This window comes from Gigantopelta aegis, chromosome 10, assembly GCF_016097555.1.
Source record: "Gigantopelta aegis isolate Gae_Host chromosome 10, Gae_host_genome, whole genome shotgun sequence".
Classification (NCBI taxonomy): domain Eukaryota; kingdom Metazoa; phylum Mollusca; class Gastropoda; order Neomphalida; family Peltospiridae; genus Gigantopelta; species Gigantopelta aegis.
In genome coordinates, this window is record NC_054708.1 from 28,632,285 (window position 1) to 28,650,097 (window position 17,813).

At 38.5% G+C, this 17,813-nt stretch overlaps 1 protein-coding gene across 8 annotated transcripts in view; it reads left to right on the forward strand.

Moving 5' to 3' along the window:
- LOC121384309 (transcription factor COE3-like) overlaps window positions 1–17,807 on the forward strand; it is a 77,235-nt gene extending 59,428 nt beyond the window's left edge. For 4 of the 8 annotated variants that reach the window (XM_041514632.1, XM_041514633.1, XM_041514636.1 and 1 more), the window contains 7 exons: window positions 2,535–2,661; window positions 6,030–6,118; window positions 6,653–6,845; window positions 8,086–8,232; window positions 12,010–12,054; window positions 14,644–14,845; window positions 16,864–17,807. In XM_041514632.1, coding sequence (XP_041370566.1) covers window positions 2,535–2,661; window positions 6,030–6,118; window positions 6,653–6,845; window positions 8,086–8,232; window positions 12,010–12,054; window positions 14,644–14,840 — 798 coding nt within the window. In that variant the 3' untranslated portion in view covers window positions 14,841–14,845; window positions 16,864–17,807. Of the gene's footprint in view, window positions 1–2,534; window positions 2,662–6,029; window positions 6,119–6,652; window positions 6,846–8,085; window positions 8,233–12,009; window positions 12,055–14,643; window positions 14,846–15,255; window positions 15,295–16,863 lie in introns of all 8 variants that reach the window. The other 4 variants (XM_041514638.1, XM_041514640.1, XM_041514634.1 and 1 more) reach the window with 3 other exon arrangements.
- The last annotated feature ends 6 nt before the right edge of the window (window positions 17,808–17,813 follow it).

Below are 17,813 nucleotides of genomic sequence, written 5' to 3' on the forward strand. Positions count from 1 at the left end.
GTATATAATAATTATTGATAACGAACCTTATATCATATACTCTATAGTTTATTTGCATTTCGTCAGCTTACACAAACAAATAACCCCTGCATGTTTGATTACTTTCATTAATAAAAAAAAGAAGAAAGAAAGAAAGAAAGAAAAAGAATCGTGGATCTGAATGCACAGAATGAAGTCTTTACGCTTTATTGTTACAATTATTAAAACGATCCCAGGGGAGGTCCCGGCAATACGTCAACTCACGGGTCCATTAACAATATCTGAGAGGTGTCAACAGGACAAAATCTCACGATTAATTCACGATCGATAATTATTTCTGATGGGATTATAGGTGGCTTGTTAATAATGAGTAAATTGTCATAGCCCAAGGAACATCTTAATTCGTCTTCCGTAAAGTTTAAAAAAAAGAAAAAAAAAAAGATGTGTGTGTATGTAATAATATCTAAAAACTAGTTTTTAATTCTAATGCTATGTCCACGACAGTCGTGCTTGAACCTTCGATGGATATAAGCACGTGTCAAATGATTGACTGATTGATTGATTTGATTTGATTTGATTTGATTTGATTTGGTTGGTTGGCTGGTTGGTTGGTTAGTTGGTTGATTGATGTGTTGATTGATACCTCCAGGACGTCGTTTAGTGAGTGGTGGGATGTTTGCCTGATAGACAAATTTCTCGAAGAACTCTGAGGATGTTAAAGTTAAAGTTATTTTTCCATTGGTAGTAAGGGATCTTTTATATGCACCATGCCACAGACAGGATAGCACACACCACGGCCTTTGGTATACCAGTCGTGATGATTGGTAGAATGCTTGCCTTGGGTGCGATGTGTCATAGACTGAGACCCATTCGTTCTTTTTGGACCTGTTAATTTTTATCCGTTTACACTAGCACATCATAGGCCGTGGTATGTACTATTTTGGAAAAATGCATATAAAACTCCTTTGCTGATTTTCGATAGGAGCAGTATATATGGCGGTCGCAGTTTTCCTTCTCTTACTTTAAACTAAATATAAAAAAATAACCATATGTCTGGCACCAAATAGCCGTAGTTCTAAAATGTGTTGAGGTGTCGTTAAACCAACAGTCCTTTCCTTTGTCAATCTAAATAATCTACCGCGGATTCCACATTTGCTTACACAAATGTTTTTCTTCCGAGCAATCCCCGTAATCCGAAACATCATGCCACTTAATTGCGAGAAGTGGAGCGCCCCATGGGGCTCAGGGACAGTGTAGCTATTTCATTCTCGTGAAAAATCTTCCGATCCTGCTGAGATGTTACACGACGAGAAAAACCCGTCGACGGGTGGTCGCTTTCTTGAAGAGGTATCACTGCGCCGTTACCGTCTTGTTCCGTGTTGAAGAGCTCGCCGTTTGTTCCGTAATTGGCGTTAATTGGTATGACTGTCTAAACGCAATTATCTCCCACTGCGTCTAGCGACGCATCGTCTCAACGTCTGTGTGAAGGTTAAATTTACAACTGAACTGTCACTGATACCGGATATAGTTAACTCTTTAACCCCCGCCGAAATCCAGACTGGAACAAGTGTCGTTAACTTGTTATACCCCGATATCGGTTTCGATAAAGCGTTGATAAAAAGAAAGGGCCATATTGGTAAGTCCTAGGGGTCTATGTTTGTGTAGTAATTAGAGTAGGAAATATCCGAATGCAAAGGTGGGTTCTTAATTATTCTGAACTGTCATGTAGTAGTTTTGCTGGAAACTGCAAATATGGTGTGAAAAGAATAAAGCAAATTAATTTGCGTTGGCGTAAATCGGAAATGGCAGAACTGTAGGGGACTGTATAGTAATTTTATTCCTCCCCAATTTCATTTCAACTTATTTTCGTGCTTATATCCAATTAAGGTTCAAGCACGCTGTCCTGGGCACACACCTCAGCTATCTGGGCTGTCTGTCCAGGACAGTGGGTTAGTTGTTAGTTTGTTATTGGTTAGTGAAAGAGAAGAGGTTGTAGTGGTCTTACACCTACCCACTGGGTCCTTAAGAACCTGCTCTGGGTTGGAGCCGGTACCGGGCTCCGAACTCTGTACCTACCAGCCTGTAGGGCGATGGCTTAACCACTGCGCCACCAATAACCAAGTAAAGATAATTATATGTTTGAAATTGGTTTCGGGCAAATATGCATCAATATAGACTATGGTTGTCATCCACGTTTCTTCGCAAGTGCTCTCGCAAGCTCACCTATATGTTTTTTTTTATCGAATTGCTAATACATATCTACATGTATATTCTTTGTCTATCTGCGATCATCGTAAAATTTAACAGTTATATAACCACGGAGGTTATATTATTTTCAGTAAAACCTCAATGATCATTCCATTCACTTCTTGCACGTCACAAATTTTGTTAGCTTTATTTGCAGTAATTATTGCGACGTTGGGTGCAATAATTATTGCCAACAAGTGTGTTGTTTTTAGTGCACAGGGTAATAAACAAAATGCTTTCTAAAACACATGGGCATTTTTAATGCTCGTATTGCACACGGTGTAGTAACCTAACTGTTTTATTTGCAGCTTCTGACGTCACACGCTATACGGGTACAGACGCCTCCCAGGCACATCCCTGGCGTCGTCGAGGTCACACTGTCCTACAAATCCAAACAGTTCTGCAAGGGCGCGCCAGGACGATTTGTATATACCGGTGAGTCTTCAAATCTAGATTATCTGCCTGCCTGTCTGTCTGTCTGTCGGTCGGTCCACCTGATGTCTGTATTTAGTGTGTGAGTCTATATGTCTGTCATTGTCTGTCTGTAAGGGGCGGGACGTAGCTCAGTAGTAAAGCGCTCGCTTGATGTGCGGTCGGTTTAGGATCGATCCCCGTCGGTGGGCCCATTGGGCTATTTCTCGTTACTGCCAGTGCACCACGACTGGTATATCAAAGGCGGTGGTATGTGCTATCCTGTCTGTGTGGAAAGTGCATATAAAAGATCCCTTGCTGCATTAGACAAAATGTAGCGGGTTTCCTCTGATGACAATGATTGACATCCAATAGCCGACGACTAATGAATCAATGTGTTCTAGTGATGTCGTTATGTGTCTCTGTGTATGTCTGTATCTGTGTATGTCTGTCTCTGTCTAACTGACTGTCTGTCTCTCTGTATGTCTGGCTAACTGATTGGCTGATTGTCTGTCTGTCGTTAAACAAACATTCATTTCCTTTCCTTCTTTCCATCTCTATCTTTGTCTTTGCGACTTTTGTCTACAAGAAGAGTCATGTGCTCTCATTGACCAAAAAGTACATTAAATTAAAATGATGTGAGTTTTTATACAGACCATCGTCACCCACGTAGGGCCCTTCGCGTGTATCGATCTAAACTGGTGTCCAAAACCATTACTTTGATAACAGTAACCTGTCATTTTGTTTTCGACATTGGCGCGTACAGCCTTAAAGTAGCCAAATGAGTTCCAATAGGACGAAGTCAAGTGTAACCCGAGAACGTGGGAAAGCATTAGGCACGGAGGCACGTGCGCTCCTTGGCCATTCAGGAGTTAAGACCATATAGATCGGAGACGAGAACCTCAGTCACAACGTGCTGTCAACCTGCAATGAAATATTAAGTCTTTTGAGATGATCGGGACATATAAAAAGCATGTTCTGTTTGGTTTATAGAAAGCAAAGATGAATCTCAAAAGGAGGCCCTATAGAAATATTGATTCTGTTGAAGAAGTGTTTTTTTTTTTTAACGACACCGCTAGAGCACGTTGATTTATTAATCATCAGCTATCGGATGTCAAACATTTGGTCATGTTGACATATAGTTTTAGAGAGGAAACCCGTTTCATTTTCCCATTACTAGCAAGGAATCTTTTATATGCATCATTCCACCGACACGACCTTTGATATACCAGTCGTGGTGCACTGGCTGGAACGAGAAATAGCCCAATGGGCCCACCGACGGGGATCGATTCTAAACCGACCGCACATCAAGAAAGAAAGAAAGAAATGTTTTATTTAACGACGCACTCAACACATTTTATTTACGGTTATATGGCGTCAGACATATGGTTAAGGACCACACAGATTTTGAGAGGAAACCAGCTGTCGCCACTACATGGGCTACTCTTTCCGATTAGCAGCACGGGATCTTTTATTTGCGCTTCCCGCAGGCAGGATAGCACAAACCATGGCCTTTGTTGAACCAGTTATGGATCACTAGTCGGTGTAAGTGGTTTACACCTACCTATTGATCCTTGCGGAGCACTCACTCAGGGTTTGGAGTCGGTATCTGGATTAAAAATCCAATGCCTCGACTGGGATCCGAACCCAGTACCTACCAGCCTGTAGACCGATGGCCTAACCACGACGCCACCGAGGCCGGTGACCGCACATCAAGCGAGCGCTTTACCACTGGGCTACGTCTAGCCTCCTTATAAACTAAAAAGGCCACAAATGTTGTCATGCAGGGCAACTAAACAAATGATTTTACATCTCATTACCTACAAAATACTTTTAAATGTCATTTAAAACGTGTGTGCTTAGAGGAAAAGATGCCAGGTATAACATAAAAATTACGATCCCCCCCCCCCCCCCCCCCCCCCCCCATGTAAATAATTCTGGAACAGCCCTTGCTTTATTATGTGCTTTTCCTTGTACATCAGATAGTCCGTGAACCGTGGAGCCGTATTGGAAATACGACCTTAACGCATCCGTTGACATTTTCAAATTCCAGATGAAACTGCTCTACGTCCTTTTATGCACGAAAAGTGCGCCAGATGCCAATCCTAACAGAACATATTGCGTATATGCATAATTCATCGTTAAGTGGTATCCGTACATAAAATATTTATCGATAATATTCTTTCTTCTGGTGCCTTTTCTTTGTCTAGTTCTAACATGTCGTGTCGGTTACGGCTTCCAGACTATAAACGGAAGAAATGAGTTAGGAAATTAACTCAAATAGGAAATGTCGAATAAAAATGACATCCGGCTGACAGTCCGCGGCCACGTGACCGTCAAAGTGCACTGTGATTAGTCGGCGTCACGAAAGGGAACTGGCGACATTGTTTGGCCGCGGCTGTTTTTCACACGTCAGCCCGTGTAGCGAGAATGAAAAAGCAATCGGTTTAATAGGAAGCGGTTCGACAATGCCAGCGAGAAATACCTGCTCGGTGGACGTCTGCGGATCGATAAGTAGATTGCATGTAATGTCAAAATGATATCTGAATGTCAGAATTCTCGGCTGCCATTTGGTGAAGGCCACACCTGGAAATCCTAGACGATGATCGGCTAAATAGCTGTAGTAATAAAACAAAAAATGCGACCTGCCTCTGTGGCCATCGGGTTTAAAGCCAATGCACCACGACTGGGATACCAAATACCGTGGTATGTGCTATCCCGTCTATAGGATAGTGCATAATAAAAGACTCTTTACTACTAATGGAAAAAAATGTAGCAGGTTTCCTTTCTTAGATTATATGTCAAAATTACCAAATGTTTGACATCCAATAGCTGATGATTAATTAATCAATGTGCTCTAATGGTGTCGTTAAACAAAACAAACCTTTTTCTAAAGCTGGTATAGATGATGGCTTCGTGTCCCTATACAGGATTCTTGAGCCCAGACTAAGTGGACAGTTAGGGCCGGATCCAGGAAATACTTTGGGGTGGGGGACTAAGGAGAGGAGGGCAGATGGACCAACTCGTGAAAAGGACAAGTTACTATTTTTTTAAAGAGGCACTTGAATATATTTGGTCCCCACCCCCCTAGGATCCGTTTCTGGACAACACAGTAGGAAATTTGTACGGCCATTAGACTGATATCTTTTTTCTCATCGCTCCAGCCACTGCACCACGACTGATACATCAAAAGCCGTGGTATTCGTGTGTTCAACTGCCCGTGGCCCACAGCTCCGGGACGTAGCTTCACTTGAGGGGGGAGTATGTAGTAGTGTTGGTATACAATGCTCCTACTGGCAGTAGCTAGTGGGAATTTCCCTATTAGCTCAGTTGGTCACTACTACATGTATCTTGTCTTCAGAATACTAAACACAGGTGTCTTGTCTTTGCAGCTCTCACCGAACCAACGATTGATTACGGGTTTCAGAGGTTAATGAAGTTGGTGCCCAGACATCCCGGAGATCCAGAACGCCTTCCAAAAGTAAGACAACTCAGTCAGTTGATACTAAATATTGAAACCACGTATCTAAGTACCATACATATGTACACTGCCATATGAGTCAAATACACATAATAGCTATATATACAAAACAGATTAACTTTGTTCTGAAATGCCTCAAAATTACCTTTATTTAGGTATTTTATAAATATTCAGCTTTTTAAAGATCATTTCTTTAATTGAAAGACACATCCCTGTAAAAGTCATTGAATCATTCAATCTAAATATAAATATTTACATAATTCTATGATAATTTCTTTATTCTCAAATGTAGCCCTAATTCTTTTTTTCCAAATGTCTCTTTTTAACAAGAAATCATCCTGAAACGACAACAAAATGCAAATAAAAAATTTCTTTATGCACAAATGTAGTCCTAATTTATTATTATTATTATTTTGTAAATGTCTCTTTTCAACAAGAAATCATCATGAAACGACAACAAAATGTAAATAAATTATATCTTTATACACAAATGTAGCCCTAAATTCTTAAAATTTAAATTCTCTTTTTCAACAGGAAATCATCCTTAAACGGGCAGCCGATCTTGCCGAAGCTCTGTACAGCATGCCGCGCAACCCGAACCAGCTGTCTCTACCGGCACCTCGGTCCCCTGCTATGAACAATCCGTCTCCCATGTCGGGATTCAACACGTATCCAGGCCAGTTGGCGGTCAGCGTAGCGGACACCGTCAACGGTCAGTGGGAAGAAGGTTGGTTTCCTCTCCAACCTTCAGAGTTATTTCGCTTGGTCAATGTTCACTTACCTCCCTTTTGTGCTTTTGTAAATACAAATGTGTGTGAGTAATTTTTGGCATGCTTCCATCAGAGAACTGTTCAGGCACGCCTGTCGTGGGCACAACATCTGACTTCGCCATAGTGTTCTGTCCATGGTCATGTCGTATGCATTACTTCACGCTGAGCTTTGTAAATATTTTAAATGCAATTCATGTTTTGAAGGTGACCAAAAAAGAATTGTAATGATTGTCTTTTGGTTATGTATTTTTATGTATTTTGGGGTTTTTTAACAAAGAAACCAATGGTTTACTTTTTAATAGCTCTGGATGGTTGAATATGCTTGTTTGATAATCTGACGCTTTTTATTGTTGGATTATCATATATATTTTTGTTTATGTTCATTCTATGGGCCCACCCCTACCACTAATTCATGGATCAGCCCTAACTACAGTAATACAACAACATAGTTGAAACAGGTGTTTTGTCTTGTCATGGAGAGACAGCCTAGGCTTTCAAACTGCGCTGTCAAGAAGGCGTGACCATGGGCATATGAGAGCATATTTTTCTGGGGAAAAAACTTAATTTAACCTTGAAATAAATTTCTGGGTCAATATCTTTTGATCCTCCCCTCCTTAGTAAAGTTTCATTACATGTGCCTATGAGTTTGTTTGAATCTTTACTGGATACAATGATGGCATTTCTTGTAGCAGTAGTAGTAGTAGTTGTAGTAACAGTAGTAGTAGTAGTAGTAGTTGTTGTAGTAACAGTAGTAATAGCAGTAGTAGTAGTAGCAACAGTAGTAGTAGTAACAGTAGTAGTACTAGTATCAACAGTAGTAGCAACAGTAGTAGTATCAGCAGCAGCAATAGAAGTAGTAACAGTAGCAGTAGCAGCTATAGTGGTAGTAGTAGCAGCAGTAGTAGTAACAGTAGTAGAAGTAGCAGTATTAGCAGCAGCAATAGTAGTAGTAGTAGCAGCAGCAGCAGCAGCAGCAGCAGCAGCAGCAGTAGTAGTAGTAGCAGCAGGTATAGCAGTAGTAGTAACAGCTATAGCGTAGTAGTAGTAGTAGTAGTAGTAGTAGTAGTAGTAGTAGTAGTAGTAGTAGTAGTAGTAGTAGTAGTAGTAGTAGTAGTAGCAGCAGCAGTAGTAGTAGTAGTAGCAGTAATTATTCGGTTATTGAGGACTCACAGCTGTTCTGTTTTGTCTGTTATTCAGGGTACAACCGAAGTCAGAGCTCAAGTGTCTCACCTAGGGGTTACGGCTCCAGTGGGTCCACGCCTCACAGCAGTAATAGTGGCAGCTACGGAAGTACAGCAGGGATGAATGGTTACCATGCCAGCGCAGGCGCACTTGGCAACATGGGTGAGTAGGCATGAATTCAGTATAAATACTAAAATGGTTTCAGTAGCCAAATCTTCTCCTATACCTGACCTACGTCAGTAATAAATGCAAATCATATTAGGACAAAATGCTAGCATAATGATTTAAATAAGGGTCATTAATAAGAAAGGTTAACATTGCCAGAATCTCTTCAGTCAGCTGTTTCTCACCCATCATTAAAAGGAGATGTAGAGTGTGACATTTTTTTTTCATCAATTATTTTTCAACTAATGTCCAAGTGTTGGTCTAGTCATACAGCCCAGGTATCTGGTACGTGAGTGTGTTAGAGTCTGTATTGGATATTAGGATGTTTGTACCTGTATCACAATCACCACCATCAGCAGCAGTAGTAGAGATAGCAGCAGCAGTAGTAATAGTAGTAGTAGTAGTGGTAGTAGTAGCAGCAGTAGTAGAGATAGCAGTAGTAGCAGCAGCAGTAGCAGTAGTAGTAGTAGAGGTAGCAGTAGTAGATGTAGTAGATGTAGCAGCAGCAGCAGCAGCAGTAGCAGCAGAAGTAGAGGTAGCAATAGTAGCAGTAACAGTAGCAGCAGCAGCAGTGGCAGTAGTAGTAGCAGAAGCAGTAGTAGCAGCAGTAGTAGTAATAGTAGTAGGAGCAGCAGTAGCAGTAGTAGTAGCAGCAGCAGTAGAGATAGCAGTAGTAGTAGCAGTAGTAGTAATAGCAGCAGCAGCAGTAGTAGCAGTAGCAGCAGCAGCAGCAGTGGCAGTAGTAGTAGCAGCAGCAGTAGTAGTAGCAGCAGCAGCAGTAGCAGCAGCAGTAGAGGTAGTAGTAGTAGTAGCAGCAGCAGTAGTAGTAGCAGCAGTAGTAGTAATAGCAGAAGCAGTAGTAGCAGCAGCAGTAGTAGTAGCAGCAGTCAGTTTGTTAGCGAAAGAAAGTCGATTTAGATACCTTATATCTCTCCTCTTATTTGAGAACTCTTTTCTGAAATGGGAACATGTGTACTCAGTGCAGTACCTAGATCTGGTGCAAGATAGAGCAGTTGCACCTTCCACAAAAATACGAATGTTTTATTCTTATTTGCAATACCCCTGTTTACATGTAGGCTAGATAACTCCCTATTACTGTGCCCTGATTCTTTGTGTCCTGTCACCCACTTATTTTCGACAAGATACGGCCCTGGTACTGGAATACGAATCCAGAACATTCCAAGATAAAGGCCAGTGCTATGCATGGATGAAGATGGGATGGGAATAGTTCACATTCCATATTCCGTGGTTATTTGTTTATCCCAGTGATACAATAAAGACTATTTTGTGCCCATTATAATGACATCCATTGCTGACCCACGATTTATGCACAAAGTTGTTTAAAATCCAATTCAGTACTAATTTGAAACTTACATGCTTTCAAGAATTAATATCAATTCGTCAATTAAAAATAAGTTTTTAAAATGTAAGCCATAAATTTAACAGATTGTTACTCTGTTTTTAGAAATTTTGCGTATAGATGTTTGTACTTAACCTCTATTGTAAGCATGATGTATTTTGTAATAAAGGATGTATGTATATATATATATATATATATATATATATATATATATATATATATATATATATATATATATATATATATATATATATATATATATTAAGGCTTTTAAACCATTTAGAAAGTATTTAATTGAATTGGACAGGTTTCAGTGTACTTTGTACCATCTATAAACTATTATTACCAGCATGTATATTTAATTATTTCTATGACTGAGATTTAATAATCTACACATAAATGATTTCTTATCATTTATTGGTATACATGTATTATTCACTATAGTATACATTTCGTTTTGGCCGTATAACTATTTTCAAGAATTATATCGATCCCCATAACGGAATAGTACGTAAATTATATTTTTTAATGTATTGCTATTGTTTGTCAACAACGCCCAGGAAACGATTTCACGTCTTTGTTATTTAATAATCCCCTTTGACGATTCGTGGAGCTCGGCCGTGGTTTCTGATCGCAGAAGAAAAACGAATTGACATTTTTAAAGTAAAGCAATGTAATTTACCTTTTGTGCAATATCGCCGAACAATGGTTCGTTTGGCACGTAGTGATGCTGCAAGCAGACATTCCTGTTGTAACAATACGAACGAAATTACAGACCTCGGGAAATCAACACTCGCACTGAAACTCCTGCTAATTGTTTTAGTCAAACAAACGCCATATAATTTATTGGAAAGACTTTTGGTTTTGACAGTGCGCCAATCATTGGTCGAGTCATTGTGGAAAGAATATGGCGCTGGCTTCAGCCGCGTCCCTGGAGGATCGAGACTAATAGGTTGATCAACAACTTGTTAGTTGTACAAACCACCTGGGATTCGTCTGATGAAGAAATCATGCACACCGAACTACACTCATTCCTATATATTTCTAGCTTTATTTCACCGATAATGCAGCAGAAAATGGCTTTTGAAAGGTGTTTGTTGGCGTCCCTATCAAATGCGCCAAAGCATTTTCCACGCGCTGTTTGAGTTCGATCACTTGTGACGGAAGATCGATCACGGAACAGGCCGAAGCCTCATTTATCGAAACGCGTCTAGAGTTGCCTCCCTTTTATTCTTTTAATTATTTGTCTAGGGTTTTTTGGGGGGTTTATTTTTTTTTTTGGGGGGGGGGGGGGGGTACGTTTTAGGTCCTATATAAAGGAATGAACATTTTTAAGACCATCGATTTATTTTTTCCCTCATAACGATTGGTGGTAAAACGGTTAACATTTTTCAGTGGATTTGACTCTTTAGATCTAGTGTTATTTGCTAAACTAAACTACTGTAAACTGGATGTAATATTGTATTTATTGTTAATGGAATGGAGTAATATGTTTAAAAATATGCCTACATTTCTTAGACATATTGGATTACATTTAAAGTGTAAAATATAAAATATATGAAACTGATGGAAAAATATAAGGGAGCACGTGGTATTTGAGATCGAATTCAATTCACTAAGTACTAGATTAGGTATGTGTATTTAAAATAGTCAGATGTCAGAGACGGATCGGGGGGGGGGGGGGGGGGGGGCAATGGCCCGCCCCACCCCCAAAGAGTTATAATTTTATTATATATTAATTTTCACCCCCTCCAAACCTCTCCCAAAGTTCCCTTGGCATTCCGCCTGTCATTGCCCCCCCCCCCCCCCCCCAAAAAAAGAAGAAAAGAAAAAAGAAGGATATTCTGGATCCGCCACTGGATGTAATATGAGATTGAACGTCAGTACTGTGAGATTGACTGCCAGGAACACGGTTAACTTTCTGATACTGTGGATGAGGGTTTTGACGGCGGTCAGTATTTAGTGTTGCTATTTATGTGTTCCCTTATTTCTTTCCATCGGTATATATTATGTTCACCGGTTTTTCTGTAAGACATTTGTTGTTGTTTTTCTCTCCCCCACCACCCCCACATACACACACACCACCACCAAATATCTCCAAAATAGCATACGTAATAAAATAGCGAACGAGTCTTGGTTTTATTACATGGACCGGTGTTTTTTTCGGGGGGGGGGGGGGGGGGGGGGGGGGGATCTCTTTTTTTTTTTTTTTTTTTTTTTTTTTTCTTTTTTTTTGGGGGGAGGTTGGTGCGTTGTCTCAGCTTTTCCCGTCTGCACGATGAAGATGTTTAAATCCTGTTTCGAAAATTGTATTAGGGCTAAGAATCAAGACATGTCTCACTATTTTAATGAAACGAATGATTTTTTTTTTTTTATCGATTTTTTTTTGTATGTCTAATTCTTTTTTTTAACAGGTCTTGATCACTTCCTAAGAGATGAAGCAAGTCGGTTAGGAGCAGGTAAGAAACACGATTATTGATCTTATTTTTCTAAACATCTGTTGTTGTTTGTTTTTTTATTTTCAATAGTCTGGAGTGCTGTACAGGACATCTTATTTTTCAAAAACAACACTAAACTAAACAAGAAAAGATCTTTTCAATGATTATCAAATTCCTAAAAGGCGCATGATCCTAAACAAATATTGTGTTGTACTTTTAGTTGAAACTACAAGTACCATGCTTAGAATTCATTTCTGTCCTGAACAGGAGATCTGGCGCAAATCAGAACTCGTGCCCAGGACATACGTGCTTGAACCTTCAGTGGATATGGGCACGTTAATAGAGTTTTCCTTCCTTCCTCATTTGCATACGTCCATTTGGATCTTGGTTGCTCTAGTGTCCTGACGTGAACGTTTATCGCACGCCGGAATTTTGACAATGCGAGGTTTTCATAAATATCTTTTAAAAAATGCATCCTGCTGACCGGCGTCGTGGTTAGGCCATCAGTCTACATGCTGGTAGGTACTGGGTTCGGATCCCAGTCGAGGCATGGGATTTTTAATCCAGATACCGACTCCAAACCCTGAGTGAGTGCTCCGCAAGGCTCAATGGGTAGGTGTAAACCACTTGCACCGACCAGTGATCCATAATTGGTTCAACAAAGGCCATGGTTTGTGCTATCCTGCCTGTGGGAAGTGCAAATAAAAGATCCCTTGCTGCTAATCGGAAAGAGTAGCCCATGAAGTGGCGACAGCGGGTTTCCTCTCAAAATCTGTGTGGTCCTTAACCATATGTCTGACGCCATATAACCGTAAATAAAATGTGTTGAGTGCGTCGTTAAATAAAACATTTCTGTCTAAAACATTTCTGTCTGCATCCTGCTGAATATATAATTCAGAATACTTGCGACTATTATCACGAACATAAGCATATACTCGTCTAGATCAATTTTTAAGAATTTTTTTTAGATCGGAGGGTACCAGATGAATGTTTAGCTTATTACACTTTCCAAAATATCTTTCACGTGAAATACATTTTGGACAGTGTAATAACCTAAACCTTCAGTGATACATAATTATAAGTTTATGCAAAAAAAACTACCAAACTATTAGACTGATTCCCATATGATCACCAATTGGTTTTAACGTAAAGCGGATAAACCAGTCTAGCCAACATTTTTTTTTTTTTCGGTCTGGCTGAACGCTTCCCTGGTTCTTCTTTTGCTGCCGCCTCACCCCTCCCTTAATTTAGACTAGATACGACCCTGCTATTTTTACGTCTTCTAATTGTTGTCATAATTATACATTTTATTATGATGTAATCACAGCATGGTTGTTGTTTTATTTTTGTTTTGTGTATATTTTGTTCTCCATTCCTTACAAATCAATAGTAATTTAATTATTCATTCATATATATATATATATATTGAACATGCTGCATGGGAGGAAATGTGTAGTATTGTTACAAACTAACTTATCGAATAACATAAAAATTGTATTTTAAAAAATGTGCCATTTTCATATTAACTTATCGGATAAAATATATTGAAATTACCTATATATAATGCAATACATTAAATAGCCTAATAACAGATATATAAGTTTTCCATTGATGATGTAAAAATTATCTTGCCTAATAATTTTATAAATCAATGATCCTGGATAATGTGTACTAAAACTCTGCTTTTGTAACATGATCTATATTAACTGAATAGCCTATGCTAAATCTTGTCGATGTAATGTATTGTAACCAATTAGATTTTAAGATACCGTATTGATATTTCGCTAGTGTAATATATACTAAATTAACTTGCCAGAAAACACTGAAATGTTGCCAATGTAATGTAATAAACTAACTTTCCGGATACGTTGTATTGAATTTTTGGCAACGTCATTTAATGCATTAACTTACCATGTAACGAATATATTGAAATGTTGTGTACATCTATATATTCATATAGAGATTAATGTTCTAGAAAACATGCGTAGAAATTATGTCTATAATTATGCATTATAATAAAAGTATTAAGTTTTCAAATAACGTGAAATAAAACCTTTTTGTCAATGTACATGTAATATAATAAATTAACTTATATTGAAACTTTGCTTATGTAATAAATGGAAAAAAAATGTAAAGCATAAAGCTATTCGTAAGAAATATTATCATCTCAAATTTCAATAAATGAACACAAAAAAACAGACTTTCCTATTTCTAAACATTTTATCAACACTTTTCTTTACCACAGTTTTCGTTGATAATCTTTACTAATATCAAAGTAAGAATATGCCCCCACCCTCACCCACCTCCCAATCACATCACGCAGATACAGAAAATACATTTGCATGTGTGTGTGGGGAGGGGTAATGACAAATTCCTTGGATTCTCCAACGTATAAAATATAAAAATAAAAATAAAATTTAACTGTCGCAAAATTTAGAGGAGGGGCTGGCCCTTGCCCCCCCCCCCCCCCCCCCCCCACTGTCAAGAACTCTTTAATTCGCCCGTGTCGTGATTGTTCGTCTTAGTGTCACATTTTTATTTCGTAAATGTATTATTTTATTTTCGTTTTGTATTTTTATTTTTTGTTGTCTTTTTTTTTGTGTTTCACAGTTGCCTCTTCACATTCGCCTCCCATGCAGAACAATGTTCTACCCTCAGGAGGGTGTGCCCCCGGAATTTTCTCCTTTTCGCCAGCAAATATGATAACTGCTGTAAAACAGAAAAGTGCCTTCGCTCCAGTAATGCACGGCATTAGCCCGCCGCCCGTAATACCGGGCATTCAGTACGGCTGGGTAACACACACCTAATACACGTTAGTAATCTTATTTTGTTTGACTAAAAAACCCCACCAAATCTAGTGTATGCTAAAATTAATACTAACACAAACTATAGTCCGTCCCATCATTCTAGAAAAATGTTTTTTGTAAATAATTTCAGTTTGCTTTAACGTAAGAAGAAAAGTAAAAGTGTTTTGGAAGTAATGGGAAAATACTACTTCTGTGTGCAATTTACAAATCATTCGGCTTAGAAATAAATTAAGTGTAGTAAATTTCATAGTATGAAAAAAAGGCGTTCCCTGTGGGACGGACTATAGATATTGACATACTAATAACTTAAAGGGTGTAATTGTTGTTCCAAGAGACATTTTAGTTGGTTTTCTTACGTTTGTTTGTGATAGTTATAAATTAATTGATCTAATTATAATTTTTGCGTAATTTACAGGATATCAAAATGGTAATGTGCTGTCAATCGGCGTAAACAGTATGTATCTCAAGGATCTTTCATAAAAATAGAACGTAAAAAAAAAAAAAAAAAAAAAAAAAAAAACTTTAAAACAAAATGTATCTCAGATCCAGATATCAAAACAGTAGCCTCTTCTTCGCTCTCAAAGCATTGTGGGTAGTCACTGTCCGTAAAACACATATGTACTGTTACTATGACGTCACGTGCTTAACCTGTCGTTCAGCCTTTATGAATATGTTGAAAGAAAATATAAAGAATTTTCTACCAGTAAATTAAATTATTTGACAGTGATTTTTGGGAGAGCAAGCAGTTCTAGTATAATTTTTACATTTCAAAACAACAACATACGCAGATTGCCTTTTCACTACTATTGTAGTTACACCCTGATGCTTCGCTAACTAGGGTGGAATTAGGTCCAAGTCGAAACAGTATGTGTGTGCCCATATGCAATGGAGGTTCAGATACATCCACCCTGGGCACAATCTGTGAGATTGTCGTGGACGGAGTCCAGGGAAGAAATTGAAGTATGGCCAGGCGCGGATGCAGGATTTCTGAAAGGGGGAGGGGAGGGGGGGGGGAGACTCCAAATGTGATGACTGATTTCTCCTTTTACACAGAACATTTAATATAATTACGTTTCCCCTTAAAGGTTATGGTCGGTTTTCAAAAATGGAGGTCCGGACCCCTTGATCCGCTACTGATGGCTGTTGCACTAGAATTTATATATTAGGGAAACCGGAGACATCATCATTAATCATTAATATTTATTAAGCTTTGTTTTGGGGTTCTTGGAGGGTTGTGTTTTGTTGTGTGTGTCTATGCATCCTCGTTTTAAAGTTGGTGACCCTAGTAACTTATTAGGCAAAGTAAAATAATTTTGCTATGGTGACTTGAATTTTTACCGTTAATTTTCAAGTTACTTAAACAGTTTTGCTTCAGTCTTCGTGTTACGTTTTAGCAGGTGCTATAAAATATGATAAAAACTCCCATAGACAGGATAGTACATACCAAAGCCTTTGATATACCAGTCGTGGGGCACTGGGTGGAACGAGAAATAGCCATATGCTATTTGTCATAGGATCGACCGCTTCTAATCGACTTGTAGTTTTAAACGTATGACTGATACTTTCAAACGTAAAGTTACGAAATGTAAAATTGGCACCATTGACTGTACGTCATATGTTGCATATGCTCTATGCAAAATGTATAGGTACTTTATTGGGACTACAAAATGCATGCATTGTTGTTGTTGTTGTTGTTGTTGTTGTTTTATTATTATTTATTTATTTATTCTAGTTTCTCTGTTATAAAACACAAAGCCCAGGGAGTTGTGGCCTAAAATAGTACATGACCATTTATGTAATTTTATAAATAAAAAATATATAATTAATGTAAATTATATAGTTATATGATTATGAAATAATGTGCATGTACATAACAAAAAAAATAATGAATGTACATTTTCACGTGTATATTATATGTGTATATAATACAATAATTAATTTACTTGTGCATATGTATATTATTATCGTATTTGTAATAGCTTGTTATTATTTGTTTTTATGTTGTAATTTTTATTTATTACAGGAATGGGAAGCATCGTAGGATCACCATTTACCAGTGTCAACCCGTTTGCACTTCCTACATGCAACACTCAGCCCTACACCAGCTCCATAGTGTCTCCCGCCAAATGAACTATACAGACAAGGACAGACAAGTAGTGAGTGCTGCGCTTTTCGGGTGGAGAGGTTTTCTTCTCTCCTCGCCTTCCTCCATGCACCCATCAAAAAACGAAGAAGGAGCGACTCCTAGGCAGGTTACTTTGTAAAGATCTCAAGACTAAATGCTCGGTGCCAAGGTTATACATTAATAATCTGCTGCATGGCAATGATAAGGAACTCATGGATTCTTTCAAGGACGATTCGGCTCAGTTTTGTTTTTAGATGAAAACAAAACCCACCCTGGTGGTGAAAAAAACAAAAAAAATAATGGCAAACGCAGATTTGATGACTTGTGTGGTGAGGAGCTATTTGAGGATGCAGGGTTTTTAAAAAAAATAAATGTTTTTTTGTTTTTTCTTAAATCGACTGTAAGAACTAAGGTTGGAAGAGAAACGTTCCAGCGTGTGACATTGAAGTGTAGAGATGCGTATGTGTCTTCATCACCTTTGTGTTCTACTTATAAAGAGAAGGCTAAACAAACAAGAAACATAATCTTAGTGTGTTCAGTTTTTTTATTGATCAATGCAGAACCATGATCTGTTTGTGGTGTACGAAGATGACCATGACTTTTGTCTTCATACTTTCATACATAAAGAACATGTTTCGTTTGAACAATGGTGATTTTATCACAAAGAGAATGGTGATTTCATCACAAAGAGAATGGTGATTCCATCACAAAGAGAATGGTGATTTCATCACAAAGAGAATGGTGATATCACACAAAGAGTACATTGCTGGGATTCGAACTCGTTGTGCACACACACGCACACATGCTGGGCTTTACTCATTGATATATCGACGTTTTCGACGTGTATA